The sequence below is a fragment of the Cebidichthys violaceus genome, unplaced genomic scaffold, assembly GCF_023349555.1.
Source record: "Cebidichthys violaceus isolate CVI_PGR_0920_01 unplaced genomic scaffold, fCebVio1.0.p SCAF_15, whole genome shotgun sequence".
NCBI classification, from domain to species: Eukaryota; Metazoa; Chordata; class Actinopteri; order Perciformes; family Stichaeidae; genus Cebidichthys; species Cebidichthys violaceus.
The window spans coordinates 7551640-7579314 of record NW_027176318.1 but is presented as its reverse complement, the minus strand read 5'-3'; the positions used below and the strand labels follow the sequence as shown (position 1 = coordinate 7579314).

At 40.8% G+C, this 27675-nt stretch overlaps 1 protein-coding gene across 1 annotated transcript in view; it reads right to left on the bottom strand.

Annotated features, from left to right (window-relative positions):
* The window catches only part of cntnap2a (contactin associated protein 2a), a 303910-nt gene that overhangs the window by 42688 nt on the left and 233547 nt on the right, over window positions 1-27675 (bottom strand). The window contains exons 16-17 of the mRNA XM_068709763.1: window positions 15228-15384; window positions 13007-13134 (exon numbers count right to left, since the gene is read on the bottom strand). Coding sequence (XP_068565864.1) covers window positions 13007-13134; window positions 15228-15384 — 285 coding nt within the window. The remainder of the gene's footprint in view (window positions 1-13006; window positions 13135-15227; window positions 15385-27675) is intronic.

The window sequence follows — 27675 nt, the reverse complement described above, 5'->3', positions numbered from 1 at the left end:
CCAGTGCACCTTGCCAAAACCACTATTTGAAGCACTTTGCAATGCACACTAGGACTAAGTGCAGCATACAAAAACAACATAGCAGACCAACAATGTGTATAGCGATCACTTCTGTCAGGAAGAGAGGACGACCATCAGTTAGCAGCATGTAATAATACAAAATCCAGTGAGTGCCCACGACCCACATGCTTATGGAGGACACACATGACACAACCAAGGTTGGAACTACTTACTAGGTAGGAGTAAAAACTCATTTGGTAAAATGTTTTAGCCATACGAGTGGTATGGCTCTATGAATAGCCATGTTGGTTCACTATTGTAGTCCAGAATGGAAAATGTCAACAATTGTTGGATGGACTGTCGTGAAAATTAGTACAAACATTTATGTCCCCCTCCGGAGGAGTATTATACCTTAAATGATCCTCTGACTCCTCACGTGGCGACATCATCAGGTCACACATTTCAGTTTGTCCAGGACTTAAGACAAATACCTTCAAACTAATAATCCCTATCATCTCAGCTGTACTTGTGTTTAGAGCTAATGACCAAATGTCAGCAATGTAGAATGCAAAACTAAGATAGTGAGGATTTAACATGCTAGACATCAGAAGTAAACCAATCACAAAAGAACCATCCCTCAACCAGAAGACCCAAGTTAAACACTCATGCAGGGATCAGTAAATACAATTCATGAGCGTAACCAAGAAAAACTGAGCACATCTGCAGCTACATTATATTCTTCTCAATTTCATCAGTATCTTTCTATCTTTACAGATACATGATTCTTTACAAGCATGTTATGGATGTCTTTTGGACACATCAACTCATTTGACTGAAACATGATGTTGCACTGAAAACAGCTGCTGACCTCTGGATTAGGCCACAGGCACTCCTCTAGCCCACTGAACTGTAGAGTCTGACATGATGTGAGATACAATTTGAGGTGAAGTTTGGGGTCTGGAAGCCAACTAGATGATGCATCTGTCCATGCTTGACCAGATGGGTTATGTGTCAGTACCAGCAGACGGTAAGGATGACTAACTGCACCTTCTTGGGTCATTAACAAGGACACACGGACACACACACACACACACACACACACACACACACACACACACACAAAGTTCATGTGCATACAAATGTACACTGTTGGCTACAGGCAGAATAGGCTACAATTACTGCCATAATAGCTCATATTAATAACCTCACCCTGCATGTACAGTACACACAGTGTGAAGGGTGTTATCACTGCAGACTGTGACATTGAGGATCTCAAGACTGCTAAAGCACTTATTACTCAGTTTGCTGGATCAAACACGAGCATCTCATTTCACTTTCACTTGCCACTTATTCTGCTACAGGTGCAAAGTTGTTGGGTGGGGGACGGGGGTTTAATCAGAGGACTAAAAATAGTGGCATCTAACACGAGAGACAGCAGCTCCAATTTCGGAAGGTGATACCACTGTGCCCCTAAGGGCATGGCTCAGATATCATTGTTCAAAATATAACACTTGAACCTATATCATTTTGAAACTTGTGAAACTGCGGCCCAACACCCATAATAATTCTTCCTCGCTCATTTCTACAATTCCACTGAGACCTGTATTTCATCTCATCTACGTGCATTTGAACTCTGCGAGGCGTGTAATTTGATGGCGTAGGTTCTGTATGTTTACAGTAAATACAGCATATGAAACTTCAGGTAATTAGTTTATGTCTGTCATTTGAGACCTGCAAAGCCTTCATCAATCTCATTTTGTAATTAAGTTGCTTGTCATACATTTTTAGCATTAAACCTTCAGAGATATAATATAAATGGAGCGATGATAGAAAAAAATGTATGAAAGACAAAGAAATTTGAGTGTATAAATAATCATTAGAGGAAGGAATGCATGCAAGCTGTCTTTTTGGTGAATGCAATGCTATGGTATGCTGAAACTTTATGAACATATGGGAGTGTGAAGTGCTTTTGTTACACACATGCAAATATTATACGATGGGAATTAGAAACACTCTTGTGATTATCTTATCTCAGGGTTTCCTGGATTTGACCGTTCCATGTGCAGCTTTGTCTACTGTTTTTGATAACTTGTTTGGCCTTCTGAATCATTAACATGTAGGCAGAAACGTATCTGCTTGTATTAACATGCACTTACAATATCATCATGTTAATGTTTTGGCAGATTGTCTCTGAAATATGGCCAAAATGTTGAAAACATTATTTTACGTATATTACATATCCATAATAGCTCATTCATGTTGCAAGAAGATGCTGACCACCATAGTTTACAGTAAAACGATGCCCTGCGACAAGCTCATAAAATAGTCAAAGTAACAAAGAAGAAAGGAAAAATTAGGATAAAAGAGAAATGGACGACATTTTAGGCCAGCAGTGTGCTGGGGTGTCCACTGGATACGGTGGAGGTGGTGGGAGACAGGAGAATGATGGCTAAGCTATCATCCCTGATGGACAACACCTCCCACCCTGTGCGGGACGCCCTGGCAGCTCTGTGCAGCTCCTTCAGCCACCGGCTGATTCACCCCCGGTGTGTGAAGGAGAGGTACCGCAGGTTCTTCCTTCCTGCTGCTGTCAGGCTACACAACCAGCTGTGCTCCCAGTAGACCACCAAACACAAAAATGTGTGCAATATAAATACACTGTGCAATACAACAATTATTCTGTCTGTATAGAATATTTTTAGTTTTTAGTTATATTTTAGTTATTGTGGATTTTAACTTTCTTTTACATTGTTAATATTCTTTACTGTTTATCACTTATTTATAGTGCTGGGCAACGCATGATTTTCTGATTTTCATTGTTTAATGCGCAAAGTTCAACAATTAATTGTAACAAGTAAAAAGTAGTGTATGGCACTTTTATTTTAAAAGTCCTGCTATATGAACAAAAGTGCAATAACATTTGGTTAGCAAACAGGTTAAACAAATTGCAGGGGTGCTTTTTAACAGCAGTATTCCCTTTACACAGTAGCAGTTATATTTCTGTGCTAAGTGTGCTGACTTTATTTGACGTCCACTACTGTGCAGCATGAATAAAATGTTCCGCGCACGTTTCAGAAAAATGTCTGTCTTCTGTTTTCATTACAGTCAGAGCATGTGAATGTAGCTCCCACTGTTCATCACAATAATGCACTGTAACTCCGAGGTGATTATGGTTACCCAGCGATGTCCAGTAGTCTCCAGTGAGAGCAACAGTTGGTGCATGTTGTAACACCGTCACTTTTGTAGTCCTCTCTTCTCATACAACTCGTGTATTCTTCTTGTGATGGTGCGTTTGAGGGAGGCTCATACGTGCCGTCATTCATTGCGATCCTAAAGGTGCGTTCACACCAAACGCGTACGCACCTTGAGAACGTTCCTCATACCGACATCTTCCACAATACTAATCGCCTGCAGTTTGTATCTATCCACTTCTCTGTGGCATTTGTTAGCTTGTCTTGCTTTTATTTATACTTCTCCCACACGCTGCATCCAACGTAGTCTGCCGAAGCCTCCCTCCACCGTTTGTTTGGGTGATTTGCTGGCATCAGGGGTGTGTATTGCATTTTTTTTTAAATTGCGTTAATGCGCGATAAAATAATTGTTGGAGTTAATTAATTAATGTGTTAACGCGATAATAATGTGTTAAGTTGCCCAGATTTTTAATACTTGTTTTGATACATTGTTTTTTTTACTATGTCTCTTGTTTGCACTATCCACTATGCTGCTGTAATCCTGTAAATTTCCCCACTGCAGGACTAATAAAGGATTATCTTATTTTATCTTATCTTATGCATTGGATCCACTTAATTTAGTACAAGAAAAAAACCCGTAAGAAAGAATTAAACTACAAAGTACTTGTGTTACTAATGGTATTTTTACCATTTATAACTGTTTAAGCCTAAAAATCACACTGAACACATTCATTCAGACTTTATTTAAAAACAAAAATAAAGAGCCCACACTTTAAGGGTCTGCACACCAGATACCTCAATGTCATTAAAAGCATGCTAGAATGACATACATTACAAAGACATTTTATGTGGGCATATGAACAGTGACAAATAGATAGAGACCAATTAATTAGTTTGAACTATCATAGGTGACCCTTGTAAGCCTTCATTTGTGGTCAGTCATGAGGCCAAGCATGTCTCACAGCAGGTGCATTATATTAAAATAATAGAACACATGCTGCTTTGCGTCATTTGCAGTCATTTATTTTTATTCCCATCTATTAAAATGTCCAAACCCTTTTAACATCAATAAATGAGACTAATTCCTCTCTGTCTGCCTGTATAGGTTTCCATTAAACTAGCCATGGAAATGGGCTTCATTAATGCCTGAGCACGTATAAAACACACACACACACAAAGTTACACTCTTACTTGCTCTTGTGTCCACCGCAGAAAGACAGACAGAAACGCACACAGTGTGCATACACGCTACATACACACAGTACCTCCTTGCTAAAACTTTCCCTGACTGCCCGAGACATTAGTCATTTACCTATGAAAACCCATTATATGGCAGCCAATCACCATTGCTCTTAGTGAGACAGAGCTCCATGCTCAGTAGGAGAAGCATCAATCATCACGGAGTACCAATTCACGTGTGAAATTTTTAATATATGTTTAATATGCCTTAATGGGCCAATATATAATGTATGCTCTATGTTTCGGTGTCTAAACCAGCACTATTGCAAACATACCTCAAAGTCATCTTCATTTTAAAGTTAGTTTGTTCATTTGGTCACTCAATATAAAAGAGGATAACTCTCTCTTTGTCACTAATGTAGCGTTATTGTGTGTAGCATTTAGCATAACTATTGATGAATTAATGTCAAACTATAGAACGATTATTCATAACTAAAAATGATCATAAACCAATGAATTGGTGTAAAAAGTGAAGGAGAGTGATGCCTGTCAGCTTCAGCTATCAGACACAATTAGTTTAAATAACATAAATTAACATTAGATTCACTTTAAGATGCCACCCAATTTTGGGAAAACAGAGACAATTAAAAAAATAATAAACTCAGTCTCATAATATCAGGGTTGCTGCTAAGTTCTTGGGCATGTTGTACACTCATTTCATACACACACAAATCAAATGACCAAGTTCTTTATTGATATATTATTTATGGAACTACTAACTACAAAACTAAACTACTAAGCAGACAAATAAATTAATAAATGACGACTAAAACGAATGAAGGATAAATCAGAGAATAAGGAATGAATAAATGAATAATGATGATAATGGGGGCTCCTTTGGCAGAAATGGAATATAATAGTTAGATTAAAGTATGTATCTTTACTCTATAATCACACAAATATAAATCATCTTGTCATTAGATTAGAATGAGCCACATACATACGGGCTACGGCTGGAAAGTCAAAAAAGAAGCTTTTTAGGGGAATGTAGGCTATAGGAAAGAGAAGACAATCCTCCCTCCTCAAACTAATTCCAAAACCAACACGTCAAGGCAAACTTTTCATTACTACACACATCTTAGCTCAGCATAATATTTCAATTAAAGTGCATGTTATGTTTCCTTTCATCTTTTATTCATAGTTGGTTGTGTCTCTGTGTGTGGGTGTTTGTGCGTGATTTTAAGAACCACATGTGGGGTCGTACTCAAAGTGGACGGGGTCATATATCTCGAGTCTGTAGCTTATTATTCCCTCAGCTTCTGCTTGTTAGTTTGAACATGTAAAGCATGACTTGAGAACATATTAGATGGTTAGTTAAAGATAGCATGTTAATTAATGTACAATTGAATGGCAAAATCAATTTGGTTCTGTTCTCATAAGTTCAATGTGTCTCATTGGTTGGTCTCCAGTGTCTTCTTTAAGTCTTTTGAAGAAAACCATGTTGTCAGGTGCCTTAACCCGTAAAAGAGTCAGGATTCGATTAAACTGCCTTATGTGGTCAGAACGGGTATTCAGTCCTGTTGGTTCTCCTCTACGAGTTTATTCAGACCTCAGGTTGTAACTTAAAGGTTTGTCACTCAGCACCATCAGTGCCCTCGAGTTCATGCAAACAGTTCCTTGAAGACGTTTCAATATTCATCATCCTCTGGTCTTAACCCACAACGCTCACGCACTCGCACTCACACAGTGGAAGAGCAAAACAAAGAGAATATGGCTCCTTCCAAGTGACAGAAGGACGTATCTTTGGTAATTGTGTCTGCCATACTGCTACATGATAGACCCACACACACAAACAGATGTGATGTCATGGGTCATTACATCATGGTTTGTTTTTGTGTTGGCAGCTCTCTGCTGAAGGGACATTAGTGAGAGTGGCCCCACATTGTTGATGAAGGGGCCATGATGAGTGTGACCCCGGTTAGGAGTGAGGGGAGGTGTTCTGTCATGTTCTGCAACCTCGACAGGCCACTTCCTGTCTCCCTGAGGATTGGACAGACTGAGAGAGCGAAACAATCTGTGCATTAGAGTAAACCACAACAAAAGTGATGCTATTGTAACCCTAGTTCTATTACCATCTCTGAAGCACATGAACAGCTGTTCCCCGCTCGGGGTGGAAGACAAAAAGCATCCAGCTGTAAAAGCCTCGACCTGAATGAACTCCTGAAGTTCTTGGGAAGAAAGGATGGATGTGGTCATCGGGTAGCCCAGCTATGGTCACCACGAAGCAGCAAGCAAGCAACTGGGGTGCACCGACAGGGCGGTTAGTTCACACACTCTCTTAGCTGAGGTCAGGGCAAGCAGCAAAGCTTTAGACTTTAGAGAGGCACGCCTTAAAGGCTCAAAAGGACCCTTCACCAAGGCCTTGAGCACCAATGGCAGTTCACACTGCGGAGAGGAGGCACGCATCACAGGGCGTTGACTCCTGACCCCCCGCAAGAACCACTTCACGTTGCGAAAACCCTTGCGGCAGGAAGACATGGCTGCTGCATACACTTCAATAGTGTCATGAGACAGCCTTATAGCCACAGTGGGGTCTGCATGTATTCAGGTAGGCACATTCTGATTGGCGGTTTACGCTTGTGCACATTTTCAGTGGGTGAACGCATTGGAGCATAGTATTTATCTTTGTTCATACTCTCGCTTGGCACTGTAGTGAGAGCCTCAGCATATGGTGAACGAGCTTGGAGCATGCACAGAGGCGCTTATGATCAATGGGCTGTTCGTTGCGTTATTCTCCGAAACGCCAGAGGGCGTACAAACAAAATGTACTGTGAAGAATGAAAAAGACAACGAGTGTAACCGGCAAAAAGCCATAATACAAGCTCCACAATATCGAGGAGGGATTGTAATTATTTATAAACTCAGATCTCATATTCATGGGCTACTTTATTGCCTTTGTACAAGCCCAGTAAAGAAAGAAGCCAGGTATTACATGCATTATAAAGAAAGGTTAAATACCCTGTAAACTCTTTGATTTGTCTGGCGAAATACAGTATATACTGAATATCATTTTTTTTAAGACCTCCTTTTACTAAAGCATCTAAATAGAATTGACCTTCTTTGTATAATCCCTAGACATGTAAATAGTGTTTTCATCAGTAAGATACTGGTGAGAGTCACGTGATTGCGTTACGTGATTCAGAGGTGCGCGACCAAGCGCCGCGACCACTTGCGGACCCTTCGCGCACTTAGACACGCAGGGGGTGAGGACGTTATTTTCTGGCGCATACCTCAGGCCGGCTTCACTACGGCAAGTATAAACTAAGCTTTACCTATAGAGTCAAATAGAGGGCGGAGCCTGTGTGAGTTAGAACTATGGTATTCTTATACATGTCCCTTTTTAACCTTGTTTTGAATTCAGCGCCGTCTGACTGTAAAACACGCAGAATGCACTTATCTGCCCTCACACTCCGCTGGGATTGCATAGCCCCACTCTATTATTCCTTTTAGTAAGAAAAACGAGCAGTCAATAGATAATATATGAAGCATTATTATCGTAATGATCATGCTGCCAGGCGCTAAAGATTAAATCCATGTTTGCTTTTTCCTCTCCACAGGATATTACTTCCCGCAAAACCTCCCTGGTACTTTGTTACATCACACAGCAGATACCGACATAACTTCGTCTCTATGCTGTTTTAATCTATTTCGTCTTAGGAGATAAATAAAATAAAGACAGCGGATGAGGGAGGCAGACGCAATCTCAAAAGACAAAACTACTTGATTGAAGAATTCATACAACTCCATCCTGAATCCTCTGGGTGGACAATATGTTTTTGATGCTGCTTTCACAGCTGTAGTTTGGTTCACTTGTTCCAGACTGAAGAAAAATATGATACATTTCCTTTTACCGTAGTTTTAGTCTATTTTGTGTTCAGGTCACAATCAGTAGGGATGAGAGAAAAGACTCCTGAAGACGCTTGATGCATAACAAACCTCCAAAGAACAGATTGTACTTGGGGCCGCAAAAAGGCTTAAGTGCAACACGTGCTGGCCGTGAAGCATTGCGTCATTTGATGCGCATTAATTAAATTGCTGCATCAGCCCGCATCATCTTCGAGTTGGCTTGCACATAGAAAACAATGGTTGCGGTTGTTTTGGTGTGCATCACACACTGGTATGTGATTGTTCCAGCCCTGCAGCTACTGAATATCCCCTTGTAATGGGAGCTATGGCTTATAGTTGTGTGGCTTTACATCATTAGGATACGTTTTTCATTATCCATTTGACTTTTGATGAGTTTGTTTGAAAAGCCCACTCAGATTTAAAATGAGAAATGTTTCATTTAGCCAAGTATAACAGATGCATCAGAATGTGATGCACTTAATTCATGCCGACCTGATAGAAACATAGTACACACTGCGGGACTGATATACCGCAGGTCAGAACAAAGTGAAACAGCACAGGCTCATGCGTTAGGAGGGCAGAGAGGTGGTCAATATGATAGAGCGGCACAATCTGTGTGAGTCTTCCAGTTGACCCAAAGTCCCACAGTGAGCAGTGTGCCAACACTGATTAGAGGAATAAACAGGAAGCGAAACAGCAAGGATTAAACCTTGTCGTAGGGTGTTCGTGTGTGTGTGTGTTTCTGCAGGACCTGATATCTGACTGTTTACCTGAGAAACAACCAAAACTACAACTACTAGATAAAAAGAGAATGAAAGGATAAAAGAGGTGTTTAGATGGGAAGTCTCTGGAAAGAGTTCAGATATGTTTATCTGGCCACACACACATACATAAACACAAATGCATGACTACAAACACGAAAACACGCGCATGCACAAGTGCACAAAACCCCACGTGCATTTTTCACAGCAGAAAGACATGTCAAAATAAAGCAACTGATTTTCTGAATGATCAGCACAATGTGAGTAAGAGCAATGTGTTATTTTCACACTCAAGTGCAACCCTAGAATAACAATGTGCCCAATTGTACTCCGCTATGCATGTGTTGTCTCTTTTTCTCTCTCACGATGGATTTTAATTAAAACCCTGTTCAAACCATCAGAAGCAAATTCTAATCATCAAAACAGGGTTGTTACTTTCCAAAAGTTTGGCTAACAATGTCGGAATGTATTGTTCAGACAAGACTTACAAACAATGTTTCATTTCCACTGGGATTGTGATTAAAAAAAAAAGAGGCAAAATATTTTTCGACATGCGAGAGAAGATAATTAAGACCAAAATCTCTCTCCCTTCTTGGAATTCTTTAAATTACCACTTTCTTCATTCGTTATGGTGAAATAAAATAGCCTATTTAGCATGACTACACCACAGTGACACTTTTTTTGTTGGCTTTTTGGTAATTAAATCCTCAGTAATTTGAACTATTGCCATCACCTCACTGTCTAAATGTGTGTAAGCTGAACGACGAGACAACAACTGGAGGTCCATGACTGACACATTGTTCAAATGTGCAGGTAGCACAATAGTCCAGGCACCCATGACTGCAGTCAGAAGCTCCTCCCAGTAAACTGTACAGCCATCATTTATCACTTTGTGCATATCATTGGGAAGTCGGACCAAGCAGACAGTTGAGAGCGAGAAACCTACCTGAGGACAGCACAGTGCTGATTTGTGGAAAACGAGTTGTTTTGAATTAACAGACTGGTTGGTTTTCAGGCATTGGGACTGTTAAATTCTGTGTGGACGCTTATATTCCCACCCATACCATGCACATCCTATCCGAACCAGAAACCTAGGATTAGAGATTGAAAGAAAGGGCCACTGTTTTTCAAGCAGGGGATAAGGACCGCTACACGGAAGCAGGTACGAGCTGAGCAAAGCCATCAAGTCAGCTAAAATACCATGCTGTGTTCGGATTATATTGTACTGCACCTGCATGTAGATGTTGTGGCCTGGCTGCAGTGTGTGTGGAGTGGAGTAGTGTTGAGCAATTCCTTGTATGTAATGTACTTGGCGATAAACAGTTGTGATTCTGAGAGGGGAAAGAGAGGAAGAGTGTGTGTTGTGAAGAATGAAGATCGGGGTCCCTTGGTTGATTCGTGTTTGGTAGTCATTATGATGCACTAATATAACAAGTGGTGAAGAGGATTTAGTGTCATGGCAACCTCCTCCAGCTTTCCCGGAGTACTCGGGAGACCAGAAACTAGTGTAACGTGAGCTCATAGTACGATAAAAACGTCTTCACAAATGAAAGGAATACCTCTGCCACAGATTTAGGCTCACAGAAATAGAATAGGAGTAGAACGGACATTCACATTCAAATCAATGTGACAGGATTATCAGAGAGGCACCCATTTTAATGTGTACCGCTGCCATTGTGACCGTTGTAGTGTTCTAACATCCGTATAAACTAAACTGATTTATGGCAAGTCGTGGAATCACTGAGGTGAGGTTTTGAAGTAACGACTAAAACAAGCTGTGGAGTTATAACATTACGGAGCGCAGAGAGCCAGGGTAAATGAGTAAAATTTAACAACTTAATTCTTCCTCCACACACACTTGTCACACTGTGGAAAAGATTACTATCGCCAGAACAGTGACAACTTTACTGCTACTGGTACTGATTTAAAAAAGCAATTTGAGCACATGTTTTCGAGCGTTGTCTTATATTTACTGTCTCCCCTCGTTGATGTCTTATTTCACCATGAGCTGTTAGAAAAGGGGTGGGGAGCTAAACCATAAAGTATCTTAAACTAACCAAACATTCACGTAAACAAACAATGTACATAAACATGAAATAATAATTCAAAGCTTCATGAGCTATGCTCATGTTAAGCCCTGCTTAATTCATTTTTTTTTTTTTTTTTAACAAAACACTAACACCGCAGTAGAGTCAACCAACGGGCCTCACAAATACTAACTGTATATTTTAAAACTTCACTCAGACAATCAGTCTTCTCTGTTGAAGGATCAGAATTATTGAACTGTTTACCACCAGTCTGGTTTCAGGCTGCTTCCCTGCTTACGAGACAGTTCTCCTGCGGATCACAAATGACCTTCTTTGGACAAAAGATATACTGTAGGAGAATATGATCTTATTTTTTTTAGGTCTTTATGTTCCATTGTCCATGCGGTACTGCTTGATCTGCTTTAGCAATGTGTTGGCATTTCAGATGCAACACTAATATGGTTCAACTGACATCATAGAGCCATCCGTATCTTAATAGGTAAGATAACCTTTATCCTCTACATTACTGTACAGCCCAGTGACCTTTGTTGTAAGCACCGTCTCATTTTCTATATAAATTCTTCCACGGAGTAAAATTATCACGTTATAACCCCAACAATTTAAAAAGTCTGCTCAAGTAAAATTACCTGTTTGTCCAGGAATTTTCTACAAATGAAATAAAGGCCATGTGCTCCCCCCTGACTGCTCAAACGCTAAACACATATGCCAACAGGGGGATTTTAATACAAGCTGTAGTGAAGAGACTGGAGGTGAGAGCCGTTCACAAAGGTGATGCAGTCATGCCCCTAGACTACAAACCTGCTGAGAATTATTTTGAAACTGAAACCAATCCTCTCAGCAGCTGTCATCAAGGCACATATTTCCTCACAAATAGGCCATTGCAGCTGCAGCTCTCCTGCCTTATTAAAAGCTCCCTTTTACACCTGCAGCTAGTCCAGAATATTCACACAAGTCTCCATTTTATCTGTGCAGGCGCCCTGAAAGGTTTGAAGTTATCTTTAAAATCTTACTGATAATTCTACAGCACAGTGTGATTTAGCTCCTGGCTTCATTACTTGCCTTTTCAGTCTTTGAATCAGAGCACACCGTGGCACCCTCCGGCCTCATGTGCGTCTGGTTTTGTAGGTCCCCGAGTCAATCATTCATTAACATTTACAGCACATTGTAGCTCACAGGTTCCTGTTCTTTCATCTCAAAATTAATTTTCACAAATGACGCTCTAGCGTAAGTTCAGTAAGGAAGACTATACTCTTGTATGCTTAGGCTTGTAGTTTATTTCTCATACATCTGTCATTCACTCCTCACGCCATGTTCACTCATTATTTCCTTGCTGTCATTGTTCAGGGCTGTCAATCATGATATCAGGTGTTTAATCAGCTGGTGTCCTCTATCCACTAGCACATGGAGACAATGTTATCATTATTCTATCAGCTTGCTGCTATGTCTTTTTAAATATGATTGTCTCTTTACCTTTAATGTGTTCATGCTGCTGTTCCACACCCCTCCACCTCCCCATCTCCGCCCAATCTTCGCAATCAGCTTCATCAACTCGTCATTCTGTCAGCCTCATCAGCCACCACTAGTGTCTGGACTCCACGAGGGGATTTATCTTGCTGCTGCACCGGGCAGATGCCCCTAGATTACAAATCTCCCTGTAGAGTCCAAGCGCCAAAGACTCTCAAGACTTTATCATCACAAATCATCTGTTAATAATAAACAATTATCTTTTCTTCATCTGACTTGTCTCTCCTGATTGAATTAAGCTTGTTGGTCCAAATCAATCATCTTTCTGGATTCTAAAACTGTTACATATCTGCAAAGCTGCCCATCAGTCAAAATGCTAAAGATTGCTGCCGAATGTTGCATCATCAACTACAACTCCACAATGCATACAGTATGTGTCCGTGATGAAAACACTTACGATCTCCTTGGCAACGGAGTGGTCCGACAGTCAGCTTGGCTTCAGAGCCTGGTCTGTTGGTGTCACCCACGGCAACCTGGCTGACTGGCAGGTGTTCTTTGTATATCAAGAGGCCGGAATCGTCTCTCCTGTCAGATGAGTAGAAAGAAACATGCAGACAGCGGGACAAAGAAGAAACAGGTTAAACATTGTTTAGTCTCTTTTTTCAATTTTCTAATTTTTTCTGTTTAGAAACCTTCTTGTATTTTGCCCATTTATGATCGTATGACTACACTATTTATACCTATTCCAAGGGAAGGCTAATGTTGCAGATGAAAAATATAACCTTACATGGGAAGCAGAGAAATAGTGTTCCGATACTGAAGAAGGTATCGCAGATGATAGCTATATTTATGGAATTATTTCAAATAAAGCAGCGTAATTGTTCATACAACCTAATATACACGTATGTATTTGTATGGCAGAATTTGCATTGTTTGTATGGAACTGAAAGCACACGTATAATTTTTCCAGCAGAGGCATTGTGTATAACAGTCAGTAAAAGTCAATACGCATGCTGCATGAATTTAACATAACAAAATGATGGACGACATAATCAATAACAATAATGACACATACGTGAAAATGTTGCAGTCGATACATTGATAGATGGGTGGATAGATGAAGTGATATTTACAGCAATATGGATGAGAGTGAATATAATGAAATCAATTGATAAAATTAAAGGAATTTGTACTTTCTCTTGCTATCATTAGTCTACGGATAATACAACAACAATACTACAAACATACACACAATATTGAAATCACAGATGGAATGAGTTTCAAATGTTCTAAATTCGTCACACATTACTTTAACTGTTTCCTATTCATTGTTGTTTGGAAATAAAACAGTAACATCTCATTTATGGCTTTGTGTATGCATGTGTGTGTCTGTATGTGCACGTGTGTCGGTGTGTGTGCACACACACACACACACACACACACATGTGTGTGTGTTTTTCTATGTGCTGCTAAAATTTGGGTAACGAGTGGAAATAGAGTTATATGTGTAATATTTCATAAACTCACTCAGCCAAACAATAAGATATTAATGCATACATTATTAATGGAGAGAACCAGACAGAGTAAGATTCATTTGTAATCTCATCAGTTTTAGAGATGAGGAGGGAGACATGAAAGTAAATTAAATCTCTTCTTCTTGCTAACACTCAATTACTCACAGACAAACATACAGCAGGTACACAGATGCACACACCCGCAGAAAGCAATGCAATTGGTTTAATGAGAATATCCATCAGCTGGCTAAAGGAGCTTTGAAACACAAACTGTTTGTTCTGGAGGCAAACATCCCTCTTGAATAAATGCATCACTGATGCATTCATCATTCAGTCAGTTTGAAGTTAGACACCTCATCAGACTGTCCAGCTGACAGATTAATGCAACATTAGCATTAACAGTAGTGACAATTTGAAACTTCAGCACGGTGAAATTGTCCCTTTCCATGGGTACGGCAAGTTTCACTTTTCAAGTTCAGTTGATGTAGCAATATAATCAGAGTCGCTATATAACTGTAGTCTAGGGGTTATGCAGGGATTCATAACCTCTGCATCCCTTACTGACTGTAAATTGATCGTTCACTAACTAACAAGGCTGATGCAAGATTTCCCCGGCAAAAAGTTTGCTTTCCCACCAGTTAATGATCGATGTCACAGAAATCCACTCTAACATAACATTATCTACTATAGAAAAAAAAGCTAAGATGAACTTTTTCAAATAATGTGTTGCATCTGTACAGGCTTTTAGGATGAAGACTTTTCAAGAGTACATGTGCCATAGATCTTCTGATTACCCAGGTGTACTGTAGCTTTAGAGACATGGCAACTGAAGTAGGATGAGTACAGCATTGATGTGTTTCATCACAGTACAGTCATTTCACTTAGTTTAAAAGAAACCTGTTTTAAGTGTGCAGTTACTATTGAAGCAGAATGCACAGCAGAATGATGTAAATAACAGATGTGCTGACTCAGCTGTGCGAATGTTCCAGTATGACCCGCTATCCACTGCAGTGGGTGGACTGAGTGTGACCGAAGACTTTTCACTGGCAGCTGTTTCTGCAGACTTTAATTAAAGTCAATGCAAAACTGAAACTGGGGAAATGAATCAATACAATATGAATTGTTTGTGCTCCCGCTGAACTTTAATGCCACAGTCTGACTTACCATTGTTTGTGGTCGGCGTCGCAGTTGCAGTCATACTTGGGGTCAGTGCAGTTCCTGTCGATGCCACAGGCACACTTCTGGATGCCAGGGCCTGAGCCCCCCCAGTAGAAGTGCTTCTCGCTGCCCCGACCCACCCACCACGTGTAGGGGGTCCCATCTGCGGAACAAACACAGACACAAAAAAACAAGGTGTAAGTCATGTCCCTACTGGTTTCTGGCTGAATACTACAATGTTCACCGTGTCCCTCGCAGAAAAGAGCAACACACAAACTTTTGTGAAGGCAATTAAGTTGTGCTACCAACTGTCCAAACTCCTTCCCATTGCAAGTGATTAATTGTTAAATCATTCACTGTTTGACGCTTTTGTCGCATTAATGTGATTTATATTGACAGCAAGCAGCTGCATGGTGAATGTAATTCATTTGCTCAACATGTTTTACACAGCTGGATGGTAAATGCCTTTGAGACAGGCAGACCCACTTAGTCATAGATCACACCTGTGATTTCAGAGATGTACTAAAGCACAGACTGAGAGCATTATTTACATTTATCTTTTGCATTATCACGTGTGAATCTGAGCTTATATAGACGCCTGTGAGAACGTAGGCACTTCTAAACACAACTGTTGACAAACAAACATCTTTGTGTGCATGTGTGCCTGTGAGCGTGCATGTTTTAATTAGTGGATAAAAGGTGAAGGATCGCCGCTTTTCAATAAGAAATGTAATATTGTTTTCTTCGCCTTGGATAACGTATTCTGGGATGGGACAGTAACCAGGCAGAGAGATAGGTGTCAATATTTCGGTGCCTGGAAATAGTACATTACAATATGTGCAAGAGAGAGTGAAACAATATTACATTTCCCTCTTTATTCCAGGAAAATAAGCTGCATTGTCAATATCGCTTTGTCAAACGCTTTCAGAGACAATGAAATCTCCTGAGCCATATTTTTTATAGGAGGGGATTGAAGCTGACTTTTGATGCAGCACAATTGCATTGAGATATGTGATATACTGTGCTGTATTATTGCACACTTTTATTTTCTGAACTGGGGCTAAACTCCCGGAGGAAGCTACGGATGTGTCTATGTGTGTGTTTATATATTCTATGTGTGTGTGTGTGTGTGTGTGTGTGTGTGTGTTGGCCTTGGTGACCTGTGGGTTTATTGTCCTCATAAAAAGAATTAGCTTCATCTCTCTTCAGGCCACTGTTCCGACAAGCCATTGTCAATAGGATTAACACTGCCTGCTCAAGAGACTTCACAATCATCTCCCTTTGTGTGGACACGTATGTGTGCACTTCTATACGAGTGAGAACCAAGTTAGAAACTAAGACCTTCACAGATAGGTCAGCAAGGTCCCCAACCACAGCCAACTAAGCTAAGCCCCAGCCATCCGAAACGCCATGCATCTTGCCCCCCAACCCAATTAGTGAGTGTCATGTCATCGTCCTTGAAGCTGATCCGAGTCTACTTTTCAAAGTAAATGGCAAGTTGGTGCAGTAACGTTGCCTCTAGGTCTTGTAACACTATCTCGGAAACGGGGAGTAAATCAAGTCATTAGGATGAAGCAATTTTTATAAGAGCAAAGCAATACCCTATGATCAGTGAAAAAAGCATCGAGCATCAAAAGATTCAACTTAAAGCCCCTGTGTGCGACTCCTGCTGGCACAAACTCCATACGCACTAAACTGCATAAATACATACAAATAAAAAGTAAAAACAGACTTTCTTGCACTAAGAATCAAGTTTTTAAATGTGGGTACATCAGTGTGGTCACACTTGTGATGTGTTGCATCCGATCACAAGAAAACAGTTGCTCAGTCTTGTGTGTCAACAGTAAAGTGTGCAACAGTGAGCGAGCGCCCCAGAAGTCTTATTCACTCACTTTCTGCTTGACCTCTCACCAACCCTGCCATGTCATAACACAACTCTTTCAAGTCTTCAATCTTCTAAGCTTTTTAGACAGGTAGAATAAGATTGTTTCCATATAAACATTGCAACTTGATCCTTTTCATAACCTATTTTTTCAGAATGAGTAATAGAAGAAGACAGAGGAGAGGAGAGGAGAAGTCGTGTAGGAGTAACAGCAGGGCATCAGGTGGAATGGGAGCTTTGCGTTGTGCCAGTTTACGTCTCCTGTGTGATTCAGTTCAAGCTCTGCCAAAACAAACAACTGAAGAGTGGGGAGTGAGGAAGAGGGTCGAGGGGAGATGAGAGAACGACAGCATGGATGGATGGAGATATGAGGGAGGAGAGACGGAATCATACTGGCAGAGAGTTCATATGGAGAGCCGCAGAGAGCGGGCCCTGCCAAGATGGGGCTCAACAGCATGTTTGTGAGTGTGAGTGCATGTTTGAGAAGGACAGAGTGTGAGTGTGAGTGTGTGTGTGTGTGTGTGTGTGTGTGTGTGTACTTAAATCCTGGGTAATTATCAGTCCCACTAGAGTAAGATTAGTTTTAAGAGTGGTAGCTGTTTATGTGTTTTTCAATGCTACATTACATGAGACAGAAAAATATACAGAAGTAGCATTTCTGCTTTGAATATGAAAAAATACTGGAGGAGTCTTGGTGGAGCAAAATAATAAAAACATGTTAAAGAGCAAGGGACTAACTGGAATCAAACAGACAAATGTTGTCAAGTGAACGCAGTGAGAGAGACATATGTACTGTATGCCTTGTCTTGGGAATTGCAGCACTGCTCTGTTGCACCGTTAACCACAATAAAGGATTATTTCTGTTTCTTACAGGTTCGGCCCCATTCACGCACTTTTGACCATCATTGCTATGAGTAATACCGTGTAACTCACCAAGTTACTTGCTGAGATCTGTGAACACAGAGACATCGCTGACAAGAAGTCCGAATGGGCAAGAAACACAATATGAGCATACGGATCTTAAAACAGCCAATACTATTTGGAAAGGTGAAAGGTGAAATTATTGTGCAAATCGTCTGCTGTAAAAATCCTTCAGACTTTCCAGACTTACTGTGGTTTAGTTAATCTGGCTAATCTTCTGCTCGTCTACTCCCTCGTGTTTCTTGCCCTGTTGGGCGTGGTTGCAGCAATGTTACGTTATTTCCATCTCCAGGTCTCAGCCATTACTTTCAATTTTTTTTTACTATCAATCAAAGAAACAATAGTAAGTCCACGAAACTCCAAAGGATGAATAGATCAAACAGTCCAGGCTCAGATTTGTCTTTACCATCTTTATAATTTTACCCTTAACATCCGTCCTCATCCCTTCCTTGCTCTCGCACAGCCAAATCCCCCAACAAACATGTTAAATGTTCACAGGGGAGGAGAAAACAGACATGATGGATTGATAAGGCCCGGTGTTGTGTTCCTCTTCTGTCCTCAGGGACAGCCACACAACACTACTTATTGTGATGGTTTTATCTATCCGATATTTCAACATCACAACTACAGACACCCCTCTCTATTTATCTCTCCGCTTATCCAGAGAGGTTAATATCTACATCTTCATCATGTCTGCTGCATTTTGAACAGAGACTCACGGTCCCCAAAGCAAAGCCAGATAGAGCTGTAGAGGGAAAGACAAGAGAGAGTGCAAGAGAGATTACAAGGCTGTGTGGGATAATAAGAATGACAAGGAAAAAAGCAAGACGGCAATAAAAAAATTAAAAAAAAGATAGAAAGAGCATGATCGCTGTCTTCATATGGTGATAAGAGACCTTGTCTCATCCTTCCTTCAGAACCATTTATGCTTTAGCCATGCAAATAAGATCAAAATGGCACCCAGAATACTTTCACTCTTCAGGAGGGCTACTGAACAAAATGTTATTCTTATTGTATGCTTATATTAGGCCTGACTGAGCTGAGTGGAGTGTAGGTCTCTGTAGGCCACGCCTTAATACTAGAAAAAAGTATTTTGTATTTTGTGATTGTTTCAAAAGTTGGGTATTGGAAAATACGGAGACTAAAGTATGTTATAGAAAACTTTTGATAGTCACCACTTCATCAGGTTCTTCACATTCTGTTCTTTGAAAATGTAGCCAGTTGATGAAGATTTGGTGAACCTCTGAGTTATCTTTTTGTTATTGTGCTCCTTATATCAAAGCAAAGGGGTGAGTTAGTTTTCAACTATTACGCAATTATTTCCTGGTTGCAGCTCTTAGATTAGACCACATCTTTATTCCACTTTTTCAAAATACGGTCTTTGGCTTTGGGTCAAAAACCTTTATGAGCTGTTGGGTGTGCTCCGAGTTCAGCTTGACATTTCAGTGACATGTGGTACAATTGGAAGCAGCCTCAGGAGAGGGGAGGTAAGGTCGGTCGGCTGCTTCAAGCTTATCACAGATTGGTCCGCAGCACACAGGTGTCCATGAAACTCCTATTATCCGTTACAAATACCCGAGCGCATGGGCCACACTTAGTTCATATCAAGGGATCACACCCCTGCCAGTCAAAAGGCAAACTGAAAGGTCAGTGGGTCCAAAATGGCACTCGACATGCTCAGTCGCTCATATCCCGTCTGGGAAATGATGGCTTTTAAGAAAGGTGGTCAGCTGGAAGTGAAATGCCAGAATGGCATTCATAATCCTTAAATTTGGCTTTCTCATAAACCTCAGACATCACCTTTAGTTTGCACCTTTACCAGAGTCATTACACCTAAAAGAGTCATTATGATTGCATTCCACTTACAATGAATTTCCTGTCTGGCCCCGCTGAGTGACAGGTATATCTGTACAGTAAGCGGAAACCTGCATGCGCAGAAGCAAATATAAACATTTCTTCTTTTCTCTGCACTGATCTCTAAGGAGTGTGAAAGTGGATCAATACTCTAACAAGAGCAGCTACTGTTTAATTTAGAAAAAATAAGAAAGGGCAAAAATACGTCTTATGCACTCTGCCGACCCCATCAGGAGACGCTACAAAAACGTGCATGCCCATTCCCTCTGAATGGCTCTGGACAAAGACAAGAGTACGCTCCCCCATCTTGAGAGAGTTTTTGCACGCAGTCGCGGATCAATTTGTCTTTGTCAAAGCTCCGATGGTCTCTGTTCTTTGTTGTCATCATTGGTTTGCATTTCTGTTTGTTGTGCAGAGAGCCTGGTGTCTCCGCTCTGCACCCGCTGGTCTTTGTTAGGCTCCTATCCTTTTAACATCTTTGTTTCTGGAGGGAGACTGTGGGGAGGCATATTAGCTATGCCCCAGGGTCTCACCACAGAGCTACGGATAATACAGTGTGTGTGTATATATGAGAAAAAGAGAAAGATTTGAGTGTGTCTTTCTTTGTCTCCGTCCTTTTGTTTATCTACAGTATATGCGAGCATGTGTGTCTGTGTATTCTCCTCTCTGCTCATTTTAATCTGTCTCTGAGTCTTTGCCTCGCTCCCCTGTCTCTCTCTATTGTCTCAATCGTTGTCCTCTCCCGGACCACCTATCCATCAATTTACTTCAAGAGCCCCTCCCACTGTACCTCCCGGTGCCACCACCATTTACTCCGTCGCTACGGCTCCCACATATTTAGGCTTCTCTCTACTTCACGCTCCTCACCTTTTCCTTTCTCTCTCATATCTCTTGGTCTCAGAGGCCTCTTTCTTTTTTATCTCTCTTCCCATTATGTCTTTCTACCTTCTCTTTGCTCAGCTGGATCTCTTGCTCTACCAGGTTTCTTTTTCCCGCTCCCTCCCTCCCTCATATCTGCCTTGCACACCTTTTCTTACATTTTCATATCGGTTGGTCTCAATGGTCTCTCTTTCGCTTTCTGTCTCCATGCTCCATATCTGTCCATCCCATGTCTCTATGAATCTATCCCGACGTCTAGTCTCTTCATGTTCTCATTAGTCCCGCTATAATCTGTCCTTTAATCCATGCTAATTGCAAGCTCCCCTTGCTCTGATCCTGATCTGATGTTGTATTTGAAACACATCCCGTCCTGCCTGTCTATCCTTGTGGTTTTGGTGTGCAAAAATCTACAATGCATACCACATTATCAAACGCCTTTGTCTTTGCTTGTAATCCTTTACTCTTGGTTGAGTAAATTTGGGTGAAATGAATATTCTATGGTAACTCATATGTATCCTGTGGAGTCTTTGACCATGGGTCCCTGTTTTGTTAGTATCTTGCTAACAATGGCAAAGAAGGAGAAAACTGCCAGCACGCCAACATGGATGTAAACAGGCTGTTCTCATACAGCGTTTCAGCTATACCTTCAAAAAAATCAATGTAGATACAGTACCTCACAAAATCAATTTGTACGTAATACACCTAATCATGAACCAGGAGGTAGAAAAACCTCAAAAACCTACACAGGCAAGCGGGAGTGGAGGAGGATGGGTCCTGTTTGCCACCTATAGGTGGCCGCTGTTGCACCGTGTGAAAAGAAGTTTTGTCTTGACTAGGTTGTTTCCTGTGAAGATGGAAATGTATTTAGAAAAGACTGTACGTATGCAACGAGCAGATATTGAAACGCATTGCTGGACTTTTGTATGATATTAAACAAACTGTTGTATGAGTATACGTTGATGTAAACAATGTACATTTTTTATTATTCCAAACATCTTCTCTCCAAAACAAGGAAGGTACGTTCAGCACGTTTGTTAGCCACCAAGGACATACACAATGTGATTTATTGAGAAACACTGAAGGCTATGATAACTTTGTATGTTTCCAAAAAAAACCCTGTACAGAGCACCATAAGTATGTCATATAATCATAATACTGTATGTTTGTTGGTATTTTGTGTTGTTAAAATCAAGCATCCTATAAATAATCAAATGAAGCAATTAGCCTTCTTTTAGGTGGCGGAGGGAGGAGGTTAAAGAGGAACAGTGTAGAAATGAGTTCACTGCTGCCTGCAGTGCATGCAATGTCAGGTAAGACATCTCTGTTGTCTACATCAGAACACACAGCACACAGGCCGGGGAAGGGTAATGAGTTATTTCAACAATTTCTACCTGAGAGCACCCATAACGCGATCCACCTCCCTTACAGTTCTGAGGCCGAGCGTCTTTCCCCTGCCCGCTGTTCAGCACAACGTTATGCTCTAGTAAATTCACTTTGCATACATCTGCACCCATCTACAACTCTTCACGGGTCATCACGGAGAGTATTCGGCTATTAAATGAAAAACACCTCGGAAAGGGGAGAGAGGGAGGGAGGGAAGGAAAATTAATATCAATGGTTGTGTCCCTAATTGGCTTGTCTGCTTGATGAAGGACACAATAACCTGACACTGCTGCAATCCCCCCCCCCCCCCCCCCCCCACACACACACACACACACTCTAAAGTATGCACTAGAGCATACGAGAATATGTGCACACACATCTCAGGCAGCCGTTGTAACTGACAAAAGTGTAGGCTGAAGACCATAAACAACTATAATCATCATTACCGTAGAGTAATCTCGGTCGTGTGAGCCTGTGTGTTTATGACTATAAGTCAGATTTAGTGCCGTGTCCCCTCAGGTCAAGGCCAATGGACAGATGTGTCATGACAAAAATGGCTTCTGCCAAGACACAATCGTTTTTCACTATGCTTTTTTACTCACACCATCCATCTCCCTGCATATCTGTCAGGCTCGTCATATGGATGGGGATACAGTGAACAACACTCATAATTACAGAGGAGGATGAACAGAGCATAAACAACTCCACAGAGGCGATAGCAAAGAGGAAAGGAGAGAGAGAGAGAAGAAGGGGAAATCAGAGAGAGAGAGAGAGAGGCTAGTGGAGGGAAAAACAGAGTTCAGAAAACAAGCAGCTGGAAAAGAGAAAACAGACAGAGCAGTCAGAAACAAAGAAGACAAAAAAGAAAGGAAGGACTCACAAGACGAGGACATGACAAGCGAGAAGGCAGAGGCAAAGGAGCGGTCGTGGCAGGAATGTTGTGTAGGATTATAGGTGTGAGAGAGAACACAAGTGCAGCTTCTTTACAGTTCCTCAGTGACAAGAGAAATGTGGAAGTTGCGAGAAAATTCACAGGTGTAAAGATTCATGCTATAGTTGAAGGTAAATTGTAACAGTCAATCTATTAATTAGATACTGCCTAACTGAAGATAGGAAAGCAAATAGGACCACAATAGTGCAAGCTGTCATGTCACTAGAGCATATACGTGTGGATCCCAGAATAACTCAACTTCATCAAGCTTTTATTCCATCTATACGCTGAGAACATACAGACTGTAGTTTCAGCTCAGTTTTTGTTTCATCACAAGCTGCCAAAGCTAGCATTACATCAAGCAGACCCAGCCATAAACATCCCCTCTTCGACTATCAATATTTTCCTCGAGGAATAATCATTTTTGAAAATATTCATCAAGGACACAACAAGATGTTTAACATTCAGCTGTGGTGTTTGCTGCTTAGTAAACACAAACTCAAGAGGATTAGGATTATGTAAAGCACAGCGATGAAATGGCATTTTGAAACACTGTCAGCAGCACACAAACCTGGTACTCTATGAGTAGCTGGAGCCATATTGTTGTTTGCAGATACATTGTTAAAGAGTTTGCATTTAGTGTAAATACTGTGGAATGGCCGCTAGCCTGTCCAGTCTCTCTCATTTACCTTTCATATTCATATTACATGACAGCCCCAATAACAAGCACCTCACACATCACAGTTTCTCCGTTTAGCACTGAGGTGCCTAAGTTATAAACTGACTGCTCTTGTGTGTATTCACCCACGCACGCACACACACACACACAAGTCTAAATTTCTTTCATGTTGCTGTGACATATAGCAACAGAAACAAGTCTCTCTGGTGTCTATCAATTATCAAAGAAGTTCTTGCTGCATTTTGGCTTTGTATTACTCATGAAAGGGATGTGCATCCTGCTGACAACTCTGTGATATGTTCGTCATTGCAACATTTTGTTGTCAGAATCATGATGGATTTCAGATGTTTATCCTTAAAGACATTTTTTTTCCCCCCGTATATTCTGACTTCTTTTTTTGCCTTTCATGGTCCAGCTGTGCTGCTACTCAAACAACTGCTGCGTGATCAAACAATACGCCCATCAAGTCACATCCCGGTTAAAATGTATTTAAGTGAAGACAGAAGATTGGGAAAGAAAGATGGAGAAAGACACGTTGTCAACAATCATCAAAGAGGGCTTTACTTGTGTCACTCTCTGTTTTGCTTCATTCCTGTCAGTACTGATTTAAACACTTGGCAGTTACTTGTGACTCAACCTTGGTGATATATTTTTATATGCCTGAATGAGACTCTTTACATGTTCTGGCCTTGAAAGCCTCCAGTATACAGCATAGTCTTGCTGGTTGCTTGCGAAGCATATTATGTTTGGAGGACTTCATCATTGTATTAGACTGGAGGATATTTTTGCAAGCCTTTATTGCCGTCTAAGACACAGAGAGCCACAGCTTTGGGGAGAAAAAAAAGAAAAGTTGTATTAGTCTTTAACAGCGCAGACATTTCAAAAGTATACACAACGCCTGTCAAAGGAGAACAAAGGATAACCCCTGACACTCTTCTCTCATCCAGCCTGCTACATTATGTTCCTCTGCTTTATTCCTACCGTGCTCTTTGTTTGCAGTTGATCTGCAGGTGAAGAAGTTGACCTCACTGGGCCAGGCACTAACCCGCTGGGCTTCTTCCTGAGCACACAAAGACCGGCAAACCTTCCCTATCTTATTCTACCTCTCTTACACACTCAGTTTCTTCTCAGCTTTGTCTGCTCTCTCGGCTGCTTTCTTTCCCCCCCTTTGGTATTCCTGTCTCTCCGTTCCCTCTCTCCTTTCCCCTCACTGCTCTGCTGTCTCCATCTTAGCTTGAGTTATTGATTTCTGTAAAGGTTGACTGCGGCTGCCGCCTCCCTTTTTCTTTTCTCTCACTCCCTCTTCTTTCCTCTTCTGCTATTCTATCTTTCCCCCTCATCTCCTTCACTGAGTCCACCATTTCTTTTTTTTATTGAACTTCACATTCAGTCGCTCTATTACTCTCTTGCTCTTTCCACCCATCTCTGTGTCTTTTTCCATCTTTGGGTTAAAACTTTGAGACTTCATCCATCCATCCATCTACATGTTCCTTCATCCTCCCATTACTACTCCACCTTGATCAGGCTTGGACAGAGTGTTCTTGTGTCAGTTTGTAACACTGAACAGAACACGTGGTTCGTCTTTCTGAAATATCCTATAGCCCTTGAGTCCAAATTTACTCAGAAATGTCTGTCAAAACCAAAGAACAACCACATTACAGAGAGCATGTGTCTAAAAGAAAACAGTGCATTCCTTCCAAGATCCTCCAACATCATGTGAAATACTTTTTAAATGTTAGCCAAAGCAGAAAATAAATTTAACATAAATAGATGAATAAAAAGCAATGCTCAAAACAAACAAAACTAGTAATGTGTGCATGTAAGCATCTGGTAAATGAGCAACAACTTGTATAAAAAAAAGGTTTGGTGCCTTGAGGCAGGTTTTTAGATGACATACAAATGTGTTTTGATGCATCAAAGTTTTCCAAAGGGAGGAGACTGTACCGGATAAGAATCAACCAGCTGATTTATTACAGGTATGGTGAACAAAGTCCTCTCAGTGATTACTTTTGTTTTTATGACATGCAAAATCTTTCAACAATTCACCACAATATATTTTCTAAAGAATGCGTGTGAAAGAAAACAGATGCGACTGGAACATGATAATGGAAATAAACAACTTATTAAACTTCTGTCTATGGGAGACTCTATCCAGGTTCTGGTCATATTTCATATCTAGACTACTCTGTGTCCTCATGTGAAGGCACTCAGCCTTATTTATTATGACGGTGAATGTGATAGTCATCCACGTCTCACATGTGTGACGTCATATGCATTTACCTTTGACATTTTATGTCTCTGCGAGCATGAAGTCCTACAGAATGAACATTCACAGACTTACTTCAGAGGTTTCCCTACAGACTTTGGAAGACATTGATGAATAAATCTGTATATTAATGGGGAACAACTGATACTGCTGAAACTGCTGTAACAGTTAATGCCTAAAGATACAGAGTTCATATTAATGCCACCCGTGCATTATGTGCAGACAAGTTGCACATAAATATTTATTAGTGCATTAGTGGGCATAGTGAATGGAATGAGTAGTAGGTTAATAGGATTATATTTAATACATCATGGGGATAGGTGGGACATTAGGCAACAGAAATGCATCTTGCTTTAAAGGTATTCCGTGCCTTGATATTCGTATGCCACATATAACCCTTACAAACACTTCAGATGAGTAAACTACCTGTCAGCTTTCAAACTTTAGATTATTTCACTATAACACCCACTGTAACTCAAACCAGTCAAAGAATGACACCAGATTGATCGTGTAAAGCTACAGTTGCCGCTCGCATTAGTAGGTGTCATCACCACTAATCACCACTAATGAACACTGAGAAAGTTAATCACACATTTAGTGAGAAACTTCGCATCACCCAACAGCCGCACTGTTTCCCTCACACTTAGAAGAGCGACTCGAGTGCTACATTTCATCATAATCGAGAGGAGTGTTGAATTTTTTAAGACAATTATAGTCTGACAATAAAGGGATATTAAATTGCAAACTTACCTTGAAATAAACATTATTCGCCCTTCAAAATGCTTCACACAAATCATTAAGGCAGTTAGATAAATCAAATATGCAATATAAATAATACATCGTATCTGTGCTTTGTGTAACTATTGTTTAATAAGTCATGTTGAATTATAGGCAAAGACCTGAAACCTTTAGCAACAAATTGGCAATTTATTTGTAGAAGTGCAGGATTTTACTTTAACAGTATATTAAGTGTTGCTCACCTGTCCATTATTAGAGAATGATGGGCAGGTGAGCAACACTTAGTGGACACATTATGTCCTGGGGAACATGATGACCATATTAGTAATGAGGACGTGGCTGACAGGTGAGGCTGCACTTGGCTTCTGGAGGCTCATTACAGACTCTTAATGACGTGTTGTGTTCAATAATTAGGAAACTTTTCAGCTCTCTGTCCAATCTCCCCGTTTGGCTGGTGTGTTGGCTGGGGGCAGCGCAAGTGCTTTGGTTTGGTTTGACAGCCCGAATGCACACAGTGTCTGAGAGATCTGTGGAGCGCTCATTGGTGCCGGTGGAAGGTTCTGAAGGAGTTTACGTGAGGACATGAACGGAATGACAAAGGCATATGAGAAAGAGTGAGTTAGGGGCTGGGATTGGAAAGTTGGAAAACTTAGTTGCATCTGACTGTAATGAGCATGTGCATTTTACAGTTTTTTGCAATAGTTTGTATTATATTTATGCTAGCCTGGGACCAACTTCCATGGATGATGTAAGTGTGGACGTGCGACTGTGTTTGTGTGTGCAGACCTGCGTCAGCCAAAGTAATACATGTTTGTACTTCTTAACGAGAGCCAGAAGTTTGTGATTCACAATCCAGACCTCTAATTAGGGGCTTGAAACTTTTCAAGCTGGGTGATAAACTTTTTCTAGTTTGTGCATTTG